General features: G+C 35.9%; 3 protein-coding genes across 6 annotated transcripts in view; 2 read left to right on the top strand and 1 right to left on the bottom strand.

Moving 5' to 3' along the window:
• Positions 1 to 7,523, top strand: part of sgip1a (SH3GL interacting endocytic adaptor 1a) — an 89,225-nt gene extending 81,702 nt beyond the window's left edge. For both annotated transcript variants that reach the window (XM_059340544.1, XM_059340545.1), the window contains 2 exons: positions 1,402 to 1,566; positions 3,700 to 7,523. In XM_059340544.1, the coding sequence (XP_059196527.1) occupies positions 1,402 to 1,566; positions 3,700 to 3,722 (188 nt within the window). In that variant the 3' untranslated portion in view covers positions 3,723 to 7,523. The remainder of the gene's footprint in view (positions 1 to 1,401; positions 1,567 to 3,699) is intronic.
• Positions 7,524 to 8,357: 834 nt separating this feature from the next.
• Positions 8,358 to 18,806, bottom strand: insl5a (insulin-like 5a). 2 transcript variants are annotated; one of them, XM_059340345.1, is made up of 5 exons: positions 18,739 to 18,806; positions 16,336 to 16,432; positions 11,889 to 12,113; positions 11,207 to 11,511; positions 8,358 to 9,221 (listed from the first exon to the last, which is right to left on the bottom strand). In XM_059340345.1, the coding sequence occupies exons 3-5, from the start codon at positions 11,990 to 11,992 to the stop codon at positions 9,085 to 9,087; spliced, it is 546 nt and encodes a 181-aa protein (XP_059196328.1). In that variant the 5' UTR covers positions 11,993 to 12,113; positions 16,336 to 16,432; positions 18,739 to 18,806; the 3' UTR covers positions 8,358 to 9,084. The 2 variants fall into 2 exon arrangements, with proteins under 2 accessions (XP_059196328.1, XP_059196327.1); XM_059340344.1 differs by lacking the exon at positions 18,739 to 18,806 and adding an exon at positions 18,265 to 18,352.
• pars2 (prolyl-tRNA synthetase 2, mitochondrial) lies at positions 18,774 to 22,346 on the top strand. Of its 2 annotated transcripts, none has more exons than XM_059340341.1 (4): positions 18,774 to 18,911; positions 19,817 to 20,141; positions 20,859 to 21,104; positions 21,186 to 22,346. In XM_059340341.1, exons 2-4 carry the CDS (start codon positions 19,830 to 19,832, stop codon positions 22,065 to 22,067), a joined length of 1,440 nt encoding a protein of 479 aa, XP_059196324.1. In that variant the 5' UTR covers positions 18,774 to 18,911; positions 19,817 to 19,829; the 3' UTR covers positions 22,068 to 22,346. The 2 variants fall into 2 exon arrangements, with proteins under 2 accessions (XP_059196324.1, XP_059196326.1); XM_059340343.1 differs by having other exon boundaries at positions 18,787 to 18,911; positions 19,781 to 20,141.
• Positions 22,347 to 22,765: the final 419 nt, after the last annotated feature.

Raw genomic sequence — 22,765 nt, 5'->3', positions numbered from 1 at the left:
CTTAAAACAATGTCATGAATTCGGCTTTGACATTTTTCATTGTTGTTCATTTACAAAAAAGGCAGAATTAACCATGAGTTAGCTCTTGTAAGAAGTTGATGTACATTAGTTCTGTTGATGGAATAACAACTGTACAAAAACTGATCAGGAGACCACCATGGTAGATTGGAACCAAAAAATACTGACTTATTAATAGAACTAAAATAATGCAATTAAATACCTTAACCAAATCTGATATTAAATTCTGGGAAATATTGAAATGTATATTACAAGATTTTTTCAGATTTAAATGCAGAGATTTCAATAGAATTAAAAATATAGACTATGTTGCTTTGGTGAAACAATATATTCTAAAAGTCTAAAACAGATGAAGGTAAGGTCAAATAAAGAAGTTGAAATTATGTCAGACTTAAAGGTAAAAATAGATAAATTCAATAATGAATTCATGTATAATATTTATAATCAATCTAAATCTGATAACATGGGAAATTTAGTTCATGCATTTAAATATACAAAAACGTATACAAAGTAAATTTATCAAATCTATAAAAAAAATCAAAAGGCGGACATCGTACAGTGTGAAAAATTAAAAAGAGAGGTGATCAGAGAAGAAAAAAAAAAAGGTAGATTGGAAGTAAATAAGAAAATGACTTACAGCCGAGAGATAATGTTCAGATTTTTCATAAGCTGTGACAGTTTCTGCAGGTGTGTCATTTTAAACTCTGACCTAGAACCTGTACCAGAAGCCATGTGTTCAACTCAGCAGGCTACATGAAAAAATGTGTATTACATGATGCCCCTCAGGAAAAGATGTGGTTGTCAGTACTGCCTGAAGTAAACACTGCCTCCTTCTGTCTATTAATGGTGTTACAATAACTTCTGCAAACCCCCTGATTTACTATTTTATGATGATGTTTTCAGTGTGATGTCTTGCTGAACTTTTCTTATTCTCTAATGATGTAAGAAAGTTGTCTGTGGTGTAACAGCTACAGTGAAGTAGGATTTTTTATTAATGTGGATGATAATAAATGTAAGCAGGCTCGAACACGATCAGTTTAGCCCTGCTAATTGTGAATGTGGGTGCCTTTTAAATATAATACTCTTTTCTTTTTTTTTTTACTCTTCTATTTTATTTTCAAATGTATCTCATTCTGTGTTTTATCATAATATATATCCAGCAAATATTTTGACATTAAACAGGATTTGATACAAAGGCCTGTTCCCACATTGAAAAGGTTAAATATAGCAATGGATAGCTGCAACCTGCATTTTTCATTTTGTCAAATCAAATCCAAAATAGTTTCCAAAGCTGTTTACGCTCATGCCCGTCATGGTTGATGTTGACAATGAAATCCCTTTTCCTTCATCCTTAAATCTTAATAAATCTCTCTCTTCCCTCAGGTGTGGGATCATTGTTAGCTCGCTTTCAGCTAACAGAAGGTCCCAGTAAACCAGCTCCACTGGCAGTGCAGTTCACCAGTGAGGGCAGCACCCTGTCGGGCTGTGACATCGAGTTGGCTGGGCCAGGATACCGCTTCTCTCTCGTCAAGAAGAGGTTTGCCGCAGGTCGGTTTAGTATTTAACTGACAGCGTTTGAGAAACCAAGCGTTAGTTCTCACTGTTACTAGTGTCAATGATCAGTGTCCCAGCTCATCTAGTAGATCAAACCTTTATAAACCTACACTGGTTTGTTAGGTTACTTTTATCTGTACCCGTGGGTAGATTCGGTTTGCACTAAGATGAGGCATCAACACACGTTTAAAATACACATTAAAATCAAGTTAACATTGCTTCTAAAGCATCCGTGAAATGTTGGTATGACTTTTCTTAATCTGAGTGATGGCTGCTGAAACAAAGCAGTTTTTATAACAATTTGTTCAAAGTTGTACAAATGATTTAAATTTGTTTGATGTTCGCATATTCAAGCTGTCTAATTCATTTTCCACATAAAGAAGTGGAATCATTTTTTAATGAAAAATATGAATTCAAGTTGAGGAATATTTGTTGGATTTGACAGCTTAGAAAAAAGTTTATATTTATTTATAATTTAAAAAAGAATATTCTCTATTATATTGCTAATTTGAGGAATGATATACCTTCTATAGAGGCACTCATTAGATTAAGATAGCTGTCTTTTATTTTCTTCAACTGGTGATCTAATTACAATTCAATCAACTGCTGTATTAAATAACAGATTCCTTTAGTACTAAACTATTATTGGTGCAGATTGATAACACGCAACATTGATTTTAGTGCAGCCAAGAAAGGTTTTTCTGTTCAACAGTATGTGCATACGTTGATTGCACATACGTTGTTTTGTACATTAAAATGGCATTACCTTTATTATCATCTAATTATCCATCTTACACTGGAATAATTCACCTGATGGATGACAATTTGTACATCAATTACTCATCCTGCAACATCTAGAACTCTTGAAGAAAAGTGTGTTTGTCTTGCAAGCCTCCAAAATGAAAAGAGAATCTGAAAACAAAGAACATGATCGATGAGTGAAAGGGAGCGGGAGCCATATTTTACCAAATAAACCACAACTGCCTGTCACTCAGAGTGGCCACATCCTTAATACATCTAACTTTGAGCCTTGTTATAATTTAAAGTTTTACTAAAAATTCAACCCCTCACAGTTTTCATGAACAGGGAAATAAGCTATAGAGAACAAACCTATGTTTGTGTTATGCTGTAAACATGTTTATTTCTCCTGTAAAGTTTGGTATTTTAACATGGGGTTCTATGGAGGAAGACTCCCTTTTGGAGCCAGCTTCAAGTTGCCAGTCAAGGAACTGCAGTTTTTGGTACTTTTTTGCTCGGTTTAACCACAGCAAAAGTATATCAAAACATCCATTTACAACTCTGACACAACTTGTGCTATATCATTTAAGTCTCATTAAACCAGTGGTATGCTCACTACTTCCAAAACTCATACATTTTAAAACCTTATTAATTAAAACACTTCTGAAGAAGCTTTCTTCAAGGATCTGAGGCAGGGGTCAGCAACCTTAGGCACGCAGTGGCTTAACCACTGGCACACTGGCAATAACTGTGCAGGAGAGTTTTTTGAAAATGTTGTGTCCTCTCATCTGCATGCTAAATGACCTCTTGGATTAGGATTGCGGCACTTACACTTAATTCCCCCTTTTTGACATTTGCTGTTATTGCAACATTTTGTAAATGAGTGAATGTCATTTAAATCAGTTGAAATGGGAACTGTGCTTATAATTTGTAACCACAGCAGGTAAAAATAGTACAACTATTTGTTAAGTTTATTGCTGATGAACAAGATTGCTGGAAAGTTGATAGGGTTAATGATTTTTACTGTGATATTATGTTATCATAACCTTTTAGTACCTTCAAAAGTACCAGATGGAGTAATTACCCAGTACTTTCTTGGTCAAAATTCAGCTTCATCAAGAAGCCCTCTTGACCCCCTGTGAAACTTTTGCTTTTGGGAACCAGTGGCCTATGTGGATGGAATGAATTTAATGAAGAAATTAATTTAATTTATTTAATGAATTTAATGGAATGAAGTTTAACGTGATTTCATGATTAAACTTAATGTTAACACACTGTTTTAAAAGAAAGTGTAAATAATGGCACTCAATACCTAAATAGATATTATGTACAAATATTATGTATAAATGACTCAAACATAAACTTTAACATCGCATCAATGCATTTCAGGAAAATACCTGGCCGACAACTAACCCATGCTACTGACAACAGCACTGTTGAACAAAACAATCGCAGTGGACTGAGGCCGACACCGAGGACAGAGGATGAACCGACACCAGACGACAGACTTTCCATTAACCGTTTCCGAACCCACACGACAGGTTCCGCAGCCTACCCAGCAGTATTGTATAACTCGCAAATAGCATCGTGGAAACTGTTTTAGGTCATGTAATTATCGTATTTGTATTCATTTCATAACATCTGTATTGCTGCAGTTAGACACCTGGGTTCCTCCTCACTCTGAAGTCTGTGCCTCTGTGTCTCCATCCTCCTCTGGTCAATGTGTGGTGGTGTTGTTTTAAAGTTTCACTGCAGCTGCCTGACAGAAGACATGGACAGAAAGAGTTTCAGCCAGATTTGAAGTCTGGGTGACGAGCTGTTTGTTGTTGAGTCCAGGAAGATTTGGCTGTAAAAAAAAAAACCTTTAATAAGATCTTTGCAGTCAGACACACACTCAGCCTCTGACACACTAACCTCCCAAAGTTAGACTAGTTGAAGCAGGGCCCAGGACAATACTTAAGTAAGTTATGCATTAGCAGATAGAAATTATCCTTCTGTCAGAGTCTGGGCATGAAGCCTGAGACAGCTGTCCTCACGGCTGTCAACTGCGTGTCTTTTTCCAGCAAACAAATGCATTTACTGAAGCATTTTGACACGTTGCAGCAGTTAAATGAAAGATGTTTCTTGTCACTTCTTGAAACAAACAAATCATGCATCACCTACTGGTACTACAGGGTCACATGACTTTGGATCACATCCTTTTTAAAACAAATGCACTGATCAGTCAATCAAACTGTTAATTTTATTTCTCTGTTAGACATGGACGCGGAGAGGTTTTTAGCTAGTTAGGCAGCTGCAATGATGAATCAATTTACTGGTTGCAAAATAAGAAAAATCTCGTCAGAACAAAAGAAGTGTACAAAGTGTCATTTTAAATCAATAATATATATCTTAAAGGGCGTTTGGTGTTTTCCTCGTATTGTCAGATAGCCTTTCTGTTGTTCCCGGGACAGCAGTGATAGACTCCAGAGTACATGACAGCATTCTATTTTTATTTATTGATGACGATGATTTGTTGTATAAAACATGTGATTCTGTTATAGAATTTGAATGGTATCACACGACTCAGAACCCTTAAAAGGTATAAATATTTGAACTCTCTCTCTTTTTTTGTTATCTGTGTAGTTGGGTAACCTGTGTACAGTATAAGGTATAATTTTTGAATTTATTTCAGATATAATTTTTTTAACTCGAGTGCAACAGAAGAATTGAGCTATATATGGGTGAGGGGAGGGGTAATTTAAAGAAAAAAAGAAAAATATCTTCCTGGATGCTGTGTTATGCTTTGTGAAAGCAGTGTTAATGTAGTTAGTTATACCATGGGCAAGGTCCACACTCTCAGTTTGACATTTTGGGAAATGAGCTCATTCATTTTTATTTTTTTTTAAGAGTTAGAGACGATAATCAATACCTGTTTGTTCGACATGAGGCTGGAGCCAGGAGATAATAATTTCCTCGATTAACTGATTAACTGTTGTCCTTTTAAAACATCAGAAAATAATGAAAAAGTGTCCATCCAAATTGCAAATTATCAATTATCAAAATAGTTGGAGATTATTATAATCATTGTAGCTCTTCTGGTGATTTCTCTTTGTCTTTAACACCACTAAAAGTTGATGCTCATAGTTCTCTACTATTGGATAAATTGCCATTATATGTGCTACAAATATTCATGTCCCCCTTAGGATGAGTTGTAACAACTCTGGAGATTCCTTAATTAATTAAGATGGTGAACATGATACATATTATACCTGCTTAACATCTGCATGTTAGCATTGTCTAGAGCTGTTTCTATTCAAGTATTTTTATGCACATTTTGAAGTATTGCATTAGAAAAGCAGAATAAAAAAGGCAAAATTTAGTCAAAATTACTCAATTGTGTAAAAAAAAAAAAAGCTTTTATGCTTGCTTTAGTTGGGTTCTTTTTGGAAACACTTTTGTCAAATAAGTTCTGACATAGCTATTTATTAAACTCTGAATAATAGGTTTAAATTAATTCCTGAAGACCTCTCCTTGCTAAAAATGTATTTAACAACTGAATGAAATCACTTCTTTTGTGAGAAGGAGAGAGTTAGCATTTAGAGTACAGCCTCACAGAGCTGTTCTCATCACTATTTTCTGACAGAACCAGGCTAACTGTATCCCTTTGTTTCCAGTCTTGATGCTAAGCTAAGCTAACCGTCTCTTGGCTCCAGCTTTACGTTCTCTGAAGAAAGTGAGTCAGCGTATTTTCCAAACTGTTTAACTTTTCCTCCTAATAAGGTCGAGACAATGACAACAGAAGCAATCAGTTTTCCTCAGCAGCACGTTTAGTGACTGTGGTACCACTACTGGAACAGGACTTGTTTACTGGGACCAGCTTGTTTATTTATTATTCAAACCTCATCAGATTCCACTCTCGTATTAATCCAACATTCTCGGTTCAGTTATTCCTCAACTTCTGTCTGACCTGTTTCCATTCACCTCGGTGGTACCTGAACTCCCTGATTATATCATGAGCACACCCCCGATCATCCAACCAGCGCTTGAATCCATGGCTTTATTTTGCATAATCGTAATGGTCTCTGTGAGATGACATGAGTTGAATGAGGTTGTGGAGCGAGGTTAAGTTGACCAAAATGCTTCTCTCTATTTTTTTTTTTGTATTTTATGTGTGTGTACCCCGGACAAGTCAGTCCTCTGTTAAGGAGAATAAGCTGAATATTTTTAAAATGGATAAAAATGAAAAAATATTATATTGTTTAATGTGTAATAAACACTGTGCTGATGATGTTGAACTTCCTGAATGCTCTGACACTCAACACGAAGAACAAAAAAGTGTGTGTGACGTGTAGCCGCAGATCTCTGTACTGTATGTCTGCATTCTGCTAAATGCAACCAATCATGGTCATTCAGAGCCGCCGTAGAAGCGACTTAGGCTGAGGACTATTCACAACTTGTCAATGCTCCTATTAAATCATAGAGTACTTTTGATCCAACATAGTTTTGAACATATGTAGTTATTTGGCTAATAAAAAGACCAGTAATATGATCTCTTGTTTTATTTCTGTGCGGTCTAAAGGAGCACTGTGGATTTCTCTGAGGTTGCATTTAATTTATCAATGCAAGGTTATTATGATTGGTGCCATTTAGCTCCCACTTTAGTTTGGTTACACTTTCCTCTCAGTCGTGTGTGTGATGCCTGACAGGAAGCTGTAACCTTCTGGGTGAATCTTGAAGCTATCAGTGCAACAGTCACTACAGCATTATCTACACAGGCCCACCACTGACACATCCCATCATGCATCTGTTTTAAATTACCACTACACCACAGCTTACATTTCTTTCAGCTTGAAAGTCCTGTGGCAGTGCTAAACTCACTCTCTCTCTGTTAGTTCCCAGATAATACTTTACATCATCCAGTTAAAGAAATAGAAAACAAACTTCATCTCTCTGGTGAATTATTGCATGCAGAGCATGCAGTAAACGGTGGGACATTCATGATGATAGATAGTACTGAAATGACGTGTTGTGCTGAGTGTCAGTTACCTGTATTACTGCTGAGAAGAGAGCAGGGAGTGTGTTTATGTGTGCTATAAGCCAGAATGCTTTTTGGTTCTGTACCGTTAACCTCAAACACATGTGCAAGCTGTTTGTACAGTACATAACAATGCTAAGATGAACTGAGAAACTTAGTTTGCTTCTTTCCAAAACCAATAAAAGTTATAACTGGACGTCTGTGTTTGCAGTTTCTTTATTATTTCTATACAACTATTGGTTGGATTGCTGTGGAATTTTGTACAGACATTTATGATTCCCAGAGAATGAATCTTGTTGACTTTAGTTTTCTCCTGAATTTTCATCTAGTGTTAAATTTAACTACTAATCATTGAAATATCTGGGAAAATTAGCAAAAAGTGTACGGACATCTGTGGCTTCCAGCTGATGTATCACAGCAACTCTGATGATCTGGTGCCAATGTGAGCTTTACATTAGTTAATTTGTCCCAACAACAATTGGGCCAATTTCCATCTAATTTCATAAATATGCATCAATGTTTCACTCAGGATGATGTCTCTATGAATACTAAGATTTATAAACTTATACCTGTGTTAACAAAATGTTGACAGTCTAAATTCAGAAGGTGAACATTATTGTAAACACTAAGGTTGTGTTTGAAACTCCGAAAAAATACATTATCCAATTGGTAAATTGTTTCAACTGTCTTATTTGTATTCCGTCACTGCACACTTTGAAGAGCATTTTGGGGCAATTATCCATTTCATTAATGTTGCATACTCCAGAATTCTTGCTTATGTAGTAAACATCCAGTAATTATTAGCATCCATAATATGAAATTTGAAAACACAACATACTCAGTTTTTATATCATACTTTGTATAATTAGTGTGTTTGCTATTTATAACAGAGCCATAACTGCTAAACATTAGCATGTTAGAATTTTTGTGTCTTACTTTTGTCTTAAATTTAGCTTGTTTTTTGTTTTGTTTTGTTGACACCAGGATGCTTTTTTATTTTTTATTTTTTTCACTTTTTTTGTCACGATGATCTTATTGATGATCTTATTGGGGCTCATCCAAGAATTTTGTATAGCATTTTCAAACTCAAAATTTTATATACAATCTATTAGTGAAAAACTGCACAAGTCGACAGGTCTGGCTTTTTGTTCCAGCTACTTAGGAAAGAATCTGCAGTCCTTTCATTGACTCTAAGTGTGCTGAAGAATTGTTCAGTATCCAGTGTTCAGGAGAGCAATTTTAATAAAGATGTTACAACTAAAACAGAATGTAAGCCCCGTGCAAGAACATTTCTTTGTGGAAAAAATAGCAAAATTATAGAATATAGCTCAAGTTTCCTGTAAATACATTAAAGCAGAGATGGGAATATTACAGACCTGCAACCCTGTGGATTCATGGCTACATACAGGACACAAAGACAGAGTCTGAGTGGAAAGTGATACAGTCCCTGAGTGCATGCACCTTAACTTATTCTTATAGGTCCATTTATATTATAATAAAATATATTTTTATGGTTACACATATCTTCCAGCTCGGGTTCAGAAACATGTTCACAGACGTGATCCACATTCACAACTACAAACCTTAAAGTAATAACTCACAAAAATATCAAAAGCAATAAGAAAAAGTGTGTCATGTACATACAATAGAGCGATCATGTTGTTTTTAAACAAAAATATTGTGATTCAGATTTGCGAGACGGTAGAGAGCAGAGTCATTTTGGAGAGAAGAAGAAGAAAAGAGGTAGGGGCTTGGCCTCAGCAGAGGAAGGTGAGGTCGCTCTTCCTGCAGCCCACCTGGCAGCACACGGTGGTCAGTATGTTATTAATATCCCGTTTGGTCAACTCGGAGCCTGGGTTGTTGCTGCTCAGGCTCTCCAAGCTGCTCTGCTCCCCTGTGAGCAAACAACATAACGCAACACGTGTTAAAGAAGCAGTTTTTCTCATAATAATGGATGACTGACTGTTTTCAGATCAGTTTTGTGTAATTAAGGTCTATGTTCCCATTAAATAAGGAAACTAAATGACTGCACAGATTAACTCACTGCTATTTGTCTTCTCCAGTGTCACTTTACTCTTTCTAATCAGCACGACTGATCGGATAACTGGGTTTGTTTGTGTGTGACAGACAGTAAGAAAGAGAGAGAGGGGCTGCAGCCTGAGAACAGACTGCTGCAGCTTTAATCATGATATGTGGGCTCCTCCGGCCTAATAAGGTAAAACAGCAGACAGTGTCTCTGCACTGAGGCACCTGTCTGCCTGCACACCCACTGCACTGCAGCCATCAATTAATAGTTACTGTACATGCAGAAGGAATGGGAGCAGTGGAAAGCTGCAGGTCAACAGCTTTCAAAAATGCAACTTTTCTGTTTAATTATGGGGGATGATGTCTATGTCTAGTGTGCATGCAATTTTGCAGAAGTAAAATTTTGATGCCTCGGTCAGTCAAAGTAACTTAAAATGCATAATAGGTGACAGAGTTTTAAAAAAATAACAGTTTCAATAAGATGAAAAGGATGAGATCTATAGAAGTCAACTTTTGGAGAAATCATAAAGAAATTTTAATATTTACTCAAAAGTTGAGGTGCATACTGCAGGATTCACTTCAACAAGACTTCTGTAAAATTTATTTGGGACATCACATAATAAACCAGTGTCTTCACATCATTACCAGACCTGTCCACTGACCATGCAGTAGTTTAACCTCTAATAAGAAGTCGTCCAGGAGTGAGTTAGCCACTACTAATGTGCAGTCAAATGTTTATTCAAACTTTATTTTGAATTCTAGTGCAGACCCTAACATTAATTTATTTTTAGGATGATAGAAATAGGAAAATTTAATACTAAAAATGTGCAACTCAACAGATGTCCATTTGGTTTGTCTAACTCAGACAGCTGAAGCCACATGTACACTTTACTCATTTTACATTTTACAAACTCTACACTTCATCTAACATTTTTACACAATTCTTGCACATAAACAATCATCACTCAATCATAAATCCCATTTTCAGCATTATTATTATTATTATTATTATTATTATTTATTATTACCCTATTATTATTGTTTACCCTGTTATTATTGTAGTACAGTTGTTGTTGTTTTTTTGTTGTTGTTTTTTTTTAACATATTTCTTATATATTTATATGTATGTATATATATATTTATTTTTGGAGTTATCTTCCTTATTCTTTTTTTTGTTGTTTATTTTGCAGTATAATGGACATATTGCTACATACTTATTTCTATTTTTCTACAAATTTTCAATAGGTATTTCTTTTCTTGAAAGGGAACAACTGTAACAATGGGAACCCAATAACCCAGAGGGATCAAAAGTATCTGATTTACAGTGAAAGCTCATTACAACCACATTTCCAAAAAAAACCATGGGATATTGTGTAGATTGTAAGGCATAAATTCAGAAATCAGAGATTATATTTACAAATTCTATTTATAAATTAAAAAGGATTATCACATAATATAAATATAATGTCTTTCTTCAGTTTTAAACTGAATTCTGTTTTACGTAATGTTTTACACAACATCTCTTTTTTTGAATCAGAGTTGTAGAAATGGATCTTTTAATGGCCGGTATGATGAGAAAAAATAACACAACCCTGTTTCAGTCTTCATATGGGCAATGGGACATTGTCTTTTGTTTTAAGGCAGACAAGGAAAATGTGAACCTATCCTTTCAGTCTACATCTACGCAGACACAGAAAAGTCCATTTACATGTTATTTTTGCATTATTCTTTCTTTTAGCCTACACATATCTAATCATAAAACTAAAGTAAGTTAGTAAAGTAATTAAAATGTTAGATTCTTCTCTTTATCCCTGATGTATGTTTCTGTTTTGAGATAATAAAAAGTAATCTCACCGTCCACATCTGTATCAGTGAGGAATCTTCTCCAGCGGGAGCCTCCGCAGGTGTAAACGACAGCCCTCAGGAACTCTCTCCCGCACAGCTTCACCGCCTTCACCTCTGCCCTCACCTGGACCACACACACCGCTGCACACAGCAGCAGAGGCAGAAACACCAGGGAACGCATGCTGGAGACCTGATGGAGGGTTTGTCTCTGTGTTGGTCCGGTTTGTTCCTGAACCTCAGCTGCTCTGTCCTGTTTTCTGCTGGTTATCTCTGCTCTCAACAGTCTTCTGTCTCTATCCAGTACTTGCATTTTCCTGTGTTATATAGCATCCACCTTTCAGTTCAACAAGGCTGAGTGTCTCTCCACTCCCTCCCTCTAACTGTCCCCTAAGCCCATCCCAATCACACACACACACACACACACACACACACACACACACACACAAACACAGCCCTCACTCCATCATGACAGTCAAGTCATTTTATGTTTCCGGTCATCTCCTGCATCACCATTTTTAGCCATCAAAGAGAGAGTGACGACCATCAGCCTTTAACAACCATCAGCTGACAATCACATTATGAGTGCAGCCTCCTCTGTGATTATGGGACTTGAGGCTGTGATTGCACCAACCTGCACTACACCACATGGCTAATTAAGTGATGCAAAGTGATTCCCAAACAGATGTCTCACCTGTTTACAGCTCTCTGATGGACTGGCTGTCTTTGTCTTTTACAGCAGTTTGGCCCATATGAGAGGAAACAAGTCAATGTTGACAGTCCCATCACGCAGGTCATTACGGTGCAGATGATGGCGCAATGAGATACTCAGCACGACATTTCAGCTCGATCATTAACGGTGGAGGTCCCACTTAGGATGTCAATGAAATCATATTATGTTGAGCTGGACGTGTTGTCCCTGTGGGAGCAGAAAACAACAATATAAAAATAGAATAGAGAAAATATTGGAAGTCTTTAGTTGCTGTTTTTACTCTTCACAGTTCATCATTTTAGCACACCATACATGCAGGGGCGCAGATGGGATTTTTTAACTGGGGGGGGGGCGAAGCTGTCAGCAAATGATTTCAACTCAATGAGTTATTTTTCCACTCCATGCCTTAACCAACTATGTTTTGCTTACTTTAACAGTAGTGTAAACAACAACCAACATACATAAATGAAAATAAGTTTGTACATGAAATTCCCAGTGCAGGCAAACAAATTCACTGACTTGAAGCTGACTCAATGACAGACCCAAAAACATATCTCCTCCTTTCATCACCCTGAACATAATGCTGGGCAATTTTCTAACTGTCCAGTCTGTCAACCCTTTAGAACCAGTGTTTGCCACAGGATTTTTTGTCAGAAATGTTGGCCCTATAAACTTAAATTTGGTGCCTCTCGAACATTGTAATGCCACTATTCCATCTTAATCATTGCATTTTTTATTGAATTATTGTTAAGGAGAATAAGGGTTCTGTTTTATTTGAGGCATCATATTTTGACAGTTTTCTTGTAATCTATGTAGTGGACTCTGCTAACACATCCATCTGCTCTTATTTTGAAAGCTACATGTGTTTGCTTTTAGGAGAATTTGTTATGCTTAAGGAAATTTAAGGGGAAATTGTCACCACATCTAATTTATGTTGTCTAACTATTTCTTATTATAGTATATAACAATACGTTTTATAATATAAATATATCACAAAAATATATATTTCTATATTTTCTTTTCTGTCTTCCTCTTTTTCTCTGTATTGTTTTCCATGAGCTCTTCTGCTTGTTTGTTTGTTTGTTTGTTTGTTTTGGTGGATAAGTTGAAGGAAATTAAGGAAGTTGGTTAGTTTTTAATTTTTCATCTCATTTTGTGTGCTTCTTAATTTTTTTAGTTGTATTTTTCTAAATTATATCACCTCAGTGTTTTTGTTATTCCATCTTGTATTTTTTAGGGGGAAGTCCCCTGTATATGCTAACCCTCTTCTTGACCTCTCCTGACATATTTCTTTTTTATTATTATCTGGATTTCATGCAGTCACATGAGTGTGCACATACATTATAGTAAAATATATAAATACATTATATTAAAAAAAGAAAACATGACTGACAAGTTTACCTGATTGATGGAGCCTACCTAAACCTAAGAACATGAATTTCCTGATACAGTGATGTCTAAAGAGGTAAATATTTTATTATGTATAACCGACAAACACAGTCTGCTGTTTTCCAAGTTAAGGCCTGGAAGTTTGAATATTTTTCTGCTTTAATTGGGGGTAGTTTATCTCCGGAAACAGGTTACTCAAAGTTGGAATCTGTAATAATTCACTGACTCTTGCAAAAAAAAAAAAAGCTAATTTCCAGATTCCACATTTTTCAAATGTATCTGCTTATTCAGAGACTTGGTGTTTCGCTTCTCAGCAGCTTGTTTCATGTTGATAACAACAATCTGAGTCAGTGAACATCATGTTCTTCTAACACTGCATGTACAGAAACCACATACAAGATAAACTTTCAAGCTTCATGACACTACATGAGAAACGTTTTATTTTTCATCAATAGAAGTCCTCAAAGTGCTTCAGATGAAAGAAAAACAGCTCCTGAATGTGACTGATGATGAAGACTGTGATACGTTTGAAAGCTCTACAAAAAGCCAGTAATTGGACCTTGAGTTGAGATTGTTTTTTCAGACGAAAACAAACATAATGTTATTCTTTTCAGTTGAGGTTATCGTGTTGTATCAGCAGACACGGGTTTATTCATTTAGCCCGACTATGCTGGCTGGCTAACATGTTTGATTCTGCTCTGGCTTCTATTTCTCCTCAGATTATTTCATTTTTCTTTTTATTGTGCAGTGATTACAGTAATGGGAGGGCATATGGAGCCAAATAATTACAAAGTAAAAAACAAAGGCATATGAAACAAAATGAAACAAACAAACAAACAAATAAAAAAGAAATAACATGCAATCAATAGGACATTAAACTGGTGGGTATGTAGTAAAATAAAATAAAAAATAATTTATTAAAAACAAAACGATGAAGAGATAACAAAAAAAATGTTTTTTCATGAACCACATTGTACACTAAAATATCATGATTTTAACAGATGTATAACACCAAAATAGCAGCTCTGATGAGCTGATGAGCATTATTGGCTGTAATCAGACTTATATTTGGTCCTAGTGAACTCACTTTAACTGACTGATTAGTGACTCATCGGCCTTGGGAGGTGAAGAAGTTGACCTAGATTACCCTAAATGAGCCAAATCAGTGGTCTTTCAGCAAACAAGAATCGTGTTTATCCACTTTCAGAAACGTGACTTTGGGAATTGGGCTCCAGCAAACTGAGCAGCAGCTGCAGAGAAGCAAAGAAGGCTCCCTCCCATCATGGTGGGAAGTTGTTAGCTTTGATCAAATTAAAAAACTCCTTCATGTTTTGCCACAATGTCAGGACTGAATTTGATAATTTAGTTTACATTGAAACGTCAAGATTTGATTATGAAGATTATTTTTACTTCAGTAAATGCCACAGAAGACTATTTTATTTTATTTATTTATAATGACAAGGCACATTAATCAATATTTCTGTTAGCCAGGGGCCATATTCACATAACATCTTAACTCCTAACTTGCTGTTTTATGAGTAGCAAGTCAGTCCTAATGTAAGGACTCCTAAATTTTTGGTTTAAGCGTATTTCACAAAACATTTAAGTGCTAAAATTAGCTCCTAAAGTTACAATTAGTCAAGATGACTCCTAAAGTAAAAAACAAACATGTAAAAGAAAGAAAGAGAGAGAAAACATTTAATCTGAGTTTTTATGTAGTTTATACAGTTTACAATCCTGAAATTGCCAAAAACAAAAGTCAAAGAAAGTAAAGTGCAAAGCAAATACAATACATTATTGTGTACATCTATCTATAAAGCAAGAAGTGTGTGTGTGTGTGTGTGTGTGTGTGTGTGTGTGTGTGTGTGTGTGTGTGTGTGTGTGTGTGTGTGTGTGTGTATGTCTAGGGCATATCTCGCTGACCTAAGATTTCGTATGTGGCTTGCGCATGACACGAAGGTACATTAAACTACCCCCAACTGGCATCAAATAGTCACAGGTTAATGAAATGAAATTGCAAAAATAAAAACATCAATATCACATTTCAATTTATACAGTAACATTAACATTTCAATAATAAAATAATTATTGTTGAAGCTAGGCATAAAATATTGCAAAGGACCAATTGACTTGATCAGTGTTATTCAATATGTTAGTCAATATGTTCTTTAACAGTGTCAGAGATATGGGAAAACATTTTTTTAATGTCATCATTAGTATGAAGCCCAGTTACCAGTTTCACCATAATGTATTATTTGATGTAATAAGTAGTGTCCCCTTTTTATTTTTTAGTTGAAACAATTTTGTGTCCACAAACCTACTGACCTATGATACTGTAAATTTTAAGCAAAATATTTTTTACACTGCATTTCCCAGAAATCCTGAGTCTTTATAACAGTAAAAATGTGATATTCATGTAAAAACAAACAAGCAAATGTGATGTCAGCAGATAAGATCTGTCCTAATGAGATTGTTCGTATCTCAAGGAGACATTGCGTCGCCCATTTCTCTGAGAACCAAATCCTACAACAAGAGCCTCCAGATAAATGGATGGAACAGGCACACACTTAATTGGCTGTGTGTGTGTGTGTGTGTGTGTGTGTGTTCAATCAATCTGTAACGTGCAGACTGAGTGATGTCCCCCACAGCGTCCACCTGAGAGAGAAGACCGTCAGGTGTCCGTGTGTCATTGACTGACCGAGGGAATAATGGTTTGAAATTGCTGACATAAAATGCTATAAATCCAGCAGAAGTGCATTAACACAGACTGCAGGACAGTATAATGTCAACAGCAGGCAAAGATTGCATGTGATAGTATAGTACGTTCAATAAAAACTCATCAATTGTACCAAAACACTCTTTTGCTCCACACTGATCCTCATTTGTTGTTGTTGTTTTTTTTTTTTTTACTTTTCTTAGTAAAATTACAAGTGAAAACACATTTTAAATATGCTCCTGTTTGTTTATGTTTTTTATATTTAATTTTCACTTCTATGAGAAGAAATGTCAGTATGTTTATATCCAGCTGTATATTACATACCTTCCTCAGTGTGACCTCATTGCACTCTCCACACAGATGTCCTGAGCTCATTGGGGACACTGTTCATCACTGTCCCCTTTTGAGATAATGTTGATCTCTGTAGCAAATAAAAGACATATGTTGAGTATCTTGGGCACAACTCTTCAGACTGAGCTGAAAGGGAGAAACATTTATGAAGGGCAGCGTTTCATGTTGAGATTTTTTGTCTTTTATTGTCCAATAAAAATAAAAAATAAAAAATGTATTAAGGAGGAAAACTTGTGTCCCAAACTGAATTGAAATTGATGAATAAGTAGTAGTAATAATAATAATAATAATAATAATAATAATAATAATAATAAAGTAGTAATAATTTATCTAATCTAATAATCGGTTGTATTTCTCACCTTATATTGTTTTTGCAATTAACTTTTTGTGCTTTCAAAGCATCAACTTGATGATATATTGATATATAATTAATAATAAAGTATATTTCCACCTCATCATATTGCATATTGATATTAATCATTTCAGATAGAAAAAATGTATTTCCATTACATTATTTGTGTTTTCCTGAATATTCACATTCGAGTACATCCCTAACATGGAGCACAATTATTCACACAAGTATTTGGTATCTTTGATCTCATAACAAGATGAAGATTAAATATAACACACCAATGTAACAGAAAAACAAAATCATATCAAAAACACTTCATTAAAACAATGTTAGCATTTATTTCACATTTTCCAAAAATTGTTTTGACTATTAATTTAAATGTGTTTAAGTGTCATACTGTTACATATTTGCCGAAAGAACATATGTACCCGATTTCAAGACTTCAGAACAAATAATGCTCCATTCTTCTCTTTCTGATTATAACTGAAAATTCTGGTCTGTTTTCTTGGATATTTCTATATCTATGCAAATATGATTATTAAAAAACAGAGTAAATTTTGTGTAACTAGCTCATAAATACATACTGTATATCTGTGAGGAAGTGGAGTAAATGCCAACACCAAATGGTTCATTAACTGTGTTTGCAGTGCATGTGTCATCCTGTAATCCTGCCAATATATTTGCTTTTATCTTTTCACAGGGAATGTATCCTGTTTGCAGCTCAATAAAAGATAAATAAAAAAAAAATGCGCAGAACATGATAATAAAAAACTTACTTCCTGGCTTAAAATGGTATGATTGGAAATGTATCTTTTTCCATTGTTTGAAAAGTATGACTTTTAGATATTTATAAAGAGATATGAAGGGAGTTTTATTGTTTTATTGTTATTTTGTTTTTTCATACTGAGCTTTGGGCTGAGCTGCTCTTGATATACATGATATACTGTATGACGTGTGTTGTTTACAGTGTTTACAGAGGAAGAAACAGTAAATTAGGGAAATATCCGTCCTTTTTTTCCTGAAGATAACATTATATGCTTCATCTGGGTTTGCTGGTAAGAGCGCTCATTTCTAAGAGTCTCCAACCATATGAAGTATCAAAAAATACATACTATATCCAAATTTAGAGAACTAGAATGTATTTATGAAACATAACTTATAATTTATATGCACCAAAATTCTTTGATTGTAGTTTAATTTTAGCAATAAGGGAGCCCAGCTCCCTCTGCTGAACATACAGTAGAAACAACTCTCATGCTGTATGCGAAACAATAGATATAAAACAATGCGATGAGAGACAAATATCAAAATTAATCAAATTAAATAAGTATAACTATATTAACTTAATCGAAAAATCTTAAAAATATATATGTTTTTAACAAATATGTTTATGTAATAGTCTAAGAACCTGTGGCTTTAAAAAATGTTTTTAAGAGGAAGACAGTTAAGCATCAATTTATATTAAATTTAAAAAAGAGAGGAACAGGCTTGTGAATTTAAGAACAATCTGTTTATGAGGATCTAAATCAGGGGTCTCAAACTCAAATTACCTGGGGGCCGCTGGAGGCAGTATCAAAATGACCAAAAAAAGAGACAAAAATACAAAAAAAAAGACACAAAATGACAGAAAAAAACAAAATTACTTAAAAAAGACACAAAATGACCAAAACAAGGCACAAAATTATTTTTAAAAAAGACACGAAATTACATTAGCCTACATAACATTTCCACTTCTTCCGGTAACAACAGCACGGCAGATAATAAACGGTCCGGTAGCAGCTGCCTTTCTTTTTGTTAACGTCGTCACAGAAACAAGTGAAACAAAGCTCAAGCTTGCGCAGTAAAGGGACCTACCACACACAAAACAGTAAAGTACCATTCATATAAAACTCACATTAAACATTCATATCAAGGTGAGGGCCACAAAATATTGTCACGAGGGCCGCAATTTGAGACCCATGATCTAAATATTTTCCACCACAGACAGTGACACAGTGTGATGGAGTGTCGTTACTCCTCCTGACCTGCAGGTGGTGCTGTGACATCAGATCCTCCGGGTGTGCAGTCAAAGAAGACAGCATGGTGCAGGAACCTTTAGTGGTCTGAAGTCTGTCAACTTTACAGAAATGAAACTTGTTTGCTTATTTACTCAGATAATATACTCGGGAACAATCAGACAATAGTTGTCGTCTCTCAGGTGAGTCTTGTTTACTTGTTCTGTGTCTGTTACTCTACGTTATTATGTGCTAACTGAGGAAGCTAACCTGAGTTAGCTTAATTTAGAGATAATTTAGAGACATTTATCTGAACTGTCGCTGCCGTGGACACTTTGCAGAGCTGTAAGTGGCATCACTTTCAGCATATCACCTGTTATACTTCTATTCATTATTATAAGCTTATTGCAAGGACTAAATAGATTTATGTAAGGACATAACAGAGCGTTGACGACCTTGACTTCACCTGTTTACCACCTGCGTGCAGCGACTATCAGATAATTTCCTCTAACTTGTGTTTTTCTATCAGAGGTGGAAAAGGAAGCGTCACTCACACCGTTTACTTAAGAAAATCATAGCAATATCACAGGTAGAAATACTCTGTTACAAGTCCTGCATTTAAAACTTTACTGAATAAATTATTATATAATTTAATCATCATCATGGTGCATTATTATGTACATTACTTTAATGTTGCAGCTGGAAAAGGTTGAACTTACTAACTGCTGGGTAAATTGTGAATTTCACCAAGTGATCAATGAAGTCTTACCTTTATCCAAAATTATGCATCATACTTTGCGTGTTGATTATACTTTGTATTAATATTCTGAGTCTGCAAGGTAACTATAGCTGTCAGACAATAGTAGTGGAGTAAAAAAGTACAATATTTGCCTCTGAAATATAGTGTAGTAGAGGTATAAAATTCCATAGAAATACTGTAATGCAATAATCCTAAAATTGTACAATTTTGACTTATAGTGCTTTAGTTGCCCTAATTTTATTTCCTCTACAATTTCTAACCCCCAAGATCATGTATTCACTGTAAAATTGACTCAATCTGTTAATTGACTAGGAGTTTCAGCTCTACCTGACTTGTCTCCTCTAATAGGTCTGGATCTGCCATGGAGCCCATAATGAATCAGCTTTGGCCAAGAGTCTTCCAGTGGCTCCACAGATCTTCAGTACATCTCCGGAGAAACCATTCAGGATGTGCTGAACATGCGACTTTTCCTGCCTCCACCAACTCCAGACGAATCAAACCCACTCTCCTGGTGTCGCGCCTCTACCAACCTTCAAACCTGCGTGATGTGGGACTGCAAGGAGAGATGACTTGTAAGAGCCAAAGGCTCATGCAGCAGGCCGGCCTCATCCATCCATCCAACCCCGGCTGTTACTACTACCTTCCTGCCACTGTCCGCTCCATGGAGAAGCTGGTGAGAGTGGTTTTTATTTTATTTTATTTTATTTTATTTCTTTAAAAGCACATTGGAAAAAATGCATACATTTTAACAGAATATGCAAGAAAGGACAAAAGCTTAAAATGATGTTGACAGTTTTTGATAAAAACAATCAAATAATATAAACTTAGTAGATTACAATTTTGAATACAACTAATTTGTTTCAAAACACAAGGATGAGTGATCATAAAATTGAGATTCTTCTGAAGTGAATGTGTGATGCAGCTATTTGAAGAAAGAAATGGTTCATTCATTGGTCTGTTGTTTGTTGGTGTAAAACTTTGTCAACATTTGTTTTATCTTATAAGAGCTTTTGGTCTGTTCATCTCACTTTTAATGCAGCAAAATGGGATTGTCAAGCAGACAGACTGACCAACTCCATAATATAAATATATAAAAACTGTAAATGTAGCATGCACCTGACAAACTAAACTTTTTGTATTAGAGTCTACATAATCAAAGTTAAATAACGGGTGTTAACAGCCCCATCTAGTGGGCTTAAAAGGCAATAGAATGTATTATTCTAGTATCAAAAAGTTTAATTTAAATTTGTAATTTTCATAATAATTTATTCAACAAAATATCAATGCTTCATGTCCATTTATCAATACAGTATTGCAATGCAAAACAATAATAAATAAATGTTAACATTTTGGTCATGAACATGTAATAACCACCATCTTAAACCCACAGGTGAGAGTCATTGACCAAGAGATGCAGGGGATCGGCGGACAGAAGGTGGATATGCCCAGTTTGTGCTCAGCTGATCTCTGGAAAACCAGTGAGCGCTGGGACCTGATGGGAAAGGAGCTGTTTCGTCTGAAGGATCGCCACGGAGCTGACTACTGCCTGGGACCCACACACGAGGAGGCGGTGACGACTCTGGTCGCTCACCAGTCGACTCTCTCCTACAAACAGCTGCCTCTGCTCCTCTATCAGGTACTCTTTGATCCTGTAACCATCAGTGGTTTAGTTGTAATAAACTTCAATTTTTGCATCATAATTCTTTTTTTTTTACAGATCACCCGCAAATTCAGAGATGAACCAAAGCCGAAGTTTGGTCTGCTTCGAGGGAGGGAGTTCTACATGAAAGACATGTACTCATTTGATGTAAGTGAAGAAGCAGCTTACGAGACTTACGAATCTGTGTGCCACGCATACACCAGGCTCTTCGCTCGACTGGGTCTGCGATGCGTTCAGGTGCAGGCAGACACGGGCAACATCGGCGGTAAACTCTCCCATGAGTTCCAGCTGCCAGCGGACATCGGTGAAGACCGGCTTCTGGTCTGTGGGAACTGCTCCTTCTCTGCAAATGTAGAGACCATGTCATCAGACAGAACTGACTGCCCACAGTGCAAAACTGGCACGCTGGTAGATTCAAAGGGTATAGAGGTCGGCCACACCTTTTACCTGGGTAAAAAGTACTCTCATATATTCAACGCCACCTTCAGTAACGCCCACAACAAGCCCAGCGTTGCAGAAATGGGCTGCTTTGGTCTTGGAGTAACTCGTATTCTTGCTGCAGCCATTGAGGTTTTGTCAACAGAAGAAGGAATCCGCTGGCCAGGCCTTCTCGCCCCGTACCAGGTGTGTGTTTTACCCCCAAAGAAGGGCAGTAAGGTGGATGAAGCGGCGGTCTTAGCTGAGGAACTGGTTCACACTTTGGGCAAGACGCTGCCTCATTTGAGAGGTGAAGTTGTTCTTGATGACCGTACACAGATGACCATTGGGAAGAGATTGAAGGACGCCAGCAAACTGGGCTACCCGTATGTTATTGTAGTGGGGCAGGGAGCTCTGGAGGAAGCACCTCGGTTTGAGGTGATCTGTCAGCAGACCGGCGAGACCATGTTTCTCAGTAAAGATGGACTTTTAGATCTTCTGGGAAGAGTGGAAACTGTATGAAAAACAACTCTGAATATATGTTTTATTTTATCTTTGTTTGTATGACATATTCAGTAAGGGGGGGGGGGGTTGTCTAAGAGGACTGTCTAAGAGAAGTGTCTTTTTGGTTAACAAAGATATAAAACCTGTAATTTACATAGTGGTTGCTGATTGGCTTAAACTTATTCTCGCAACAAAAGCTTGATAATGGACCTCGGGTGGTTACCATGATGTAATATACATTTTGTAGCAGCCTTTCGTGTTTCCTTGCAAATAAAATCATGAAGTTAACTGAAATAATGACCTTCTGCTGTCGTGTTTTAATATACATTTGCATCTTTAACAATCAAGTGAAGTCACAGTACGAAAAAATATTGTAAATACCACCATTTCAATAAAAAATATATTAAAATATAACAACCCTTTCAAGTGATGGGAGAACAACTCAGGTTATTTAATGAAGCAATAGTACTTTTTCCACAATACATAATGAAAACACTCCATTACAAGTGAAAATACCGAAGTAGTAGATCAAAGATGACGGGTCAACATGCAAGTCAGCTACATTCAAGAGTGTTTTGTTAAAAGCATTTGACAGTTGCTGGTAAAGTCAGTTATAACTATTGTATACAATTAGATATTCTTTCATAAAACAATAATCTGGACTTTTCCAACACTTCCTTATCATGCCCAATATTAAATTACTGCATTACATACCC

This window comes from Centropristis striata, chromosome 9 (genome assembly GCF_030273125.1).
Source record: "Centropristis striata isolate RG_2023a ecotype Rhode Island chromosome 9, C.striata_1.0, whole genome shotgun sequence".
In the NCBI taxonomy this organism is placed as follows: Eukaryota; Metazoa; Chordata; class Actinopteri; order Perciformes; family Serranidae; genus Centropristis; species Centropristis striata.
Note: the sequence above shows the minus strand (reverse complement) of the source record. Positions and strands in the feature narration are given on the sequence as shown.

Bases quoted from the DNA above. Each gene is read 5' to 3' on its own strand.
- pars2 (XM_059340341.1), top strand. From the start codon at position 19,830: ATGGAGCCCATAATGAATCAGCTTTGGCCAAGAGTCTTCCAGTGGCTC. The intron at 20,142-20,858 runs GTGAGAGTGGTT...TTAAACCCACAG, and splicing joins TCCGCTCCATGGAGAAGCTG to GTGAGAGTCATTGACCAAGA. The intron at 21,105-21,185 runs GTACTCTTTGAT...TTTTTTTTACAG, and splicing joins TGCCTCTGCTCCTCTATCAG to ATCACCCGCAAATTCAGAGA.
- insl5a (XM_059340345.1), bottom strand. From the start codon at position 11,992: ATGACCTGCGTGATGGGACTGTCAACATTGACTTGTTTCCTCTCATAT. The intron at 11,512-11,888 runs GTGAGACATCTG...TATATAACACAG, and splicing joins CATCAGAGAGCTGTAAACAG to GAAAATGCAAGTACTGGATA. The intron at 9,222-11,206 runs GTGAGATTACTT...GTTTGCTCACAG, and splicing joins CACTGATACAGATGTGGACG to GGGAGCAGAGCAGCTTGGAG.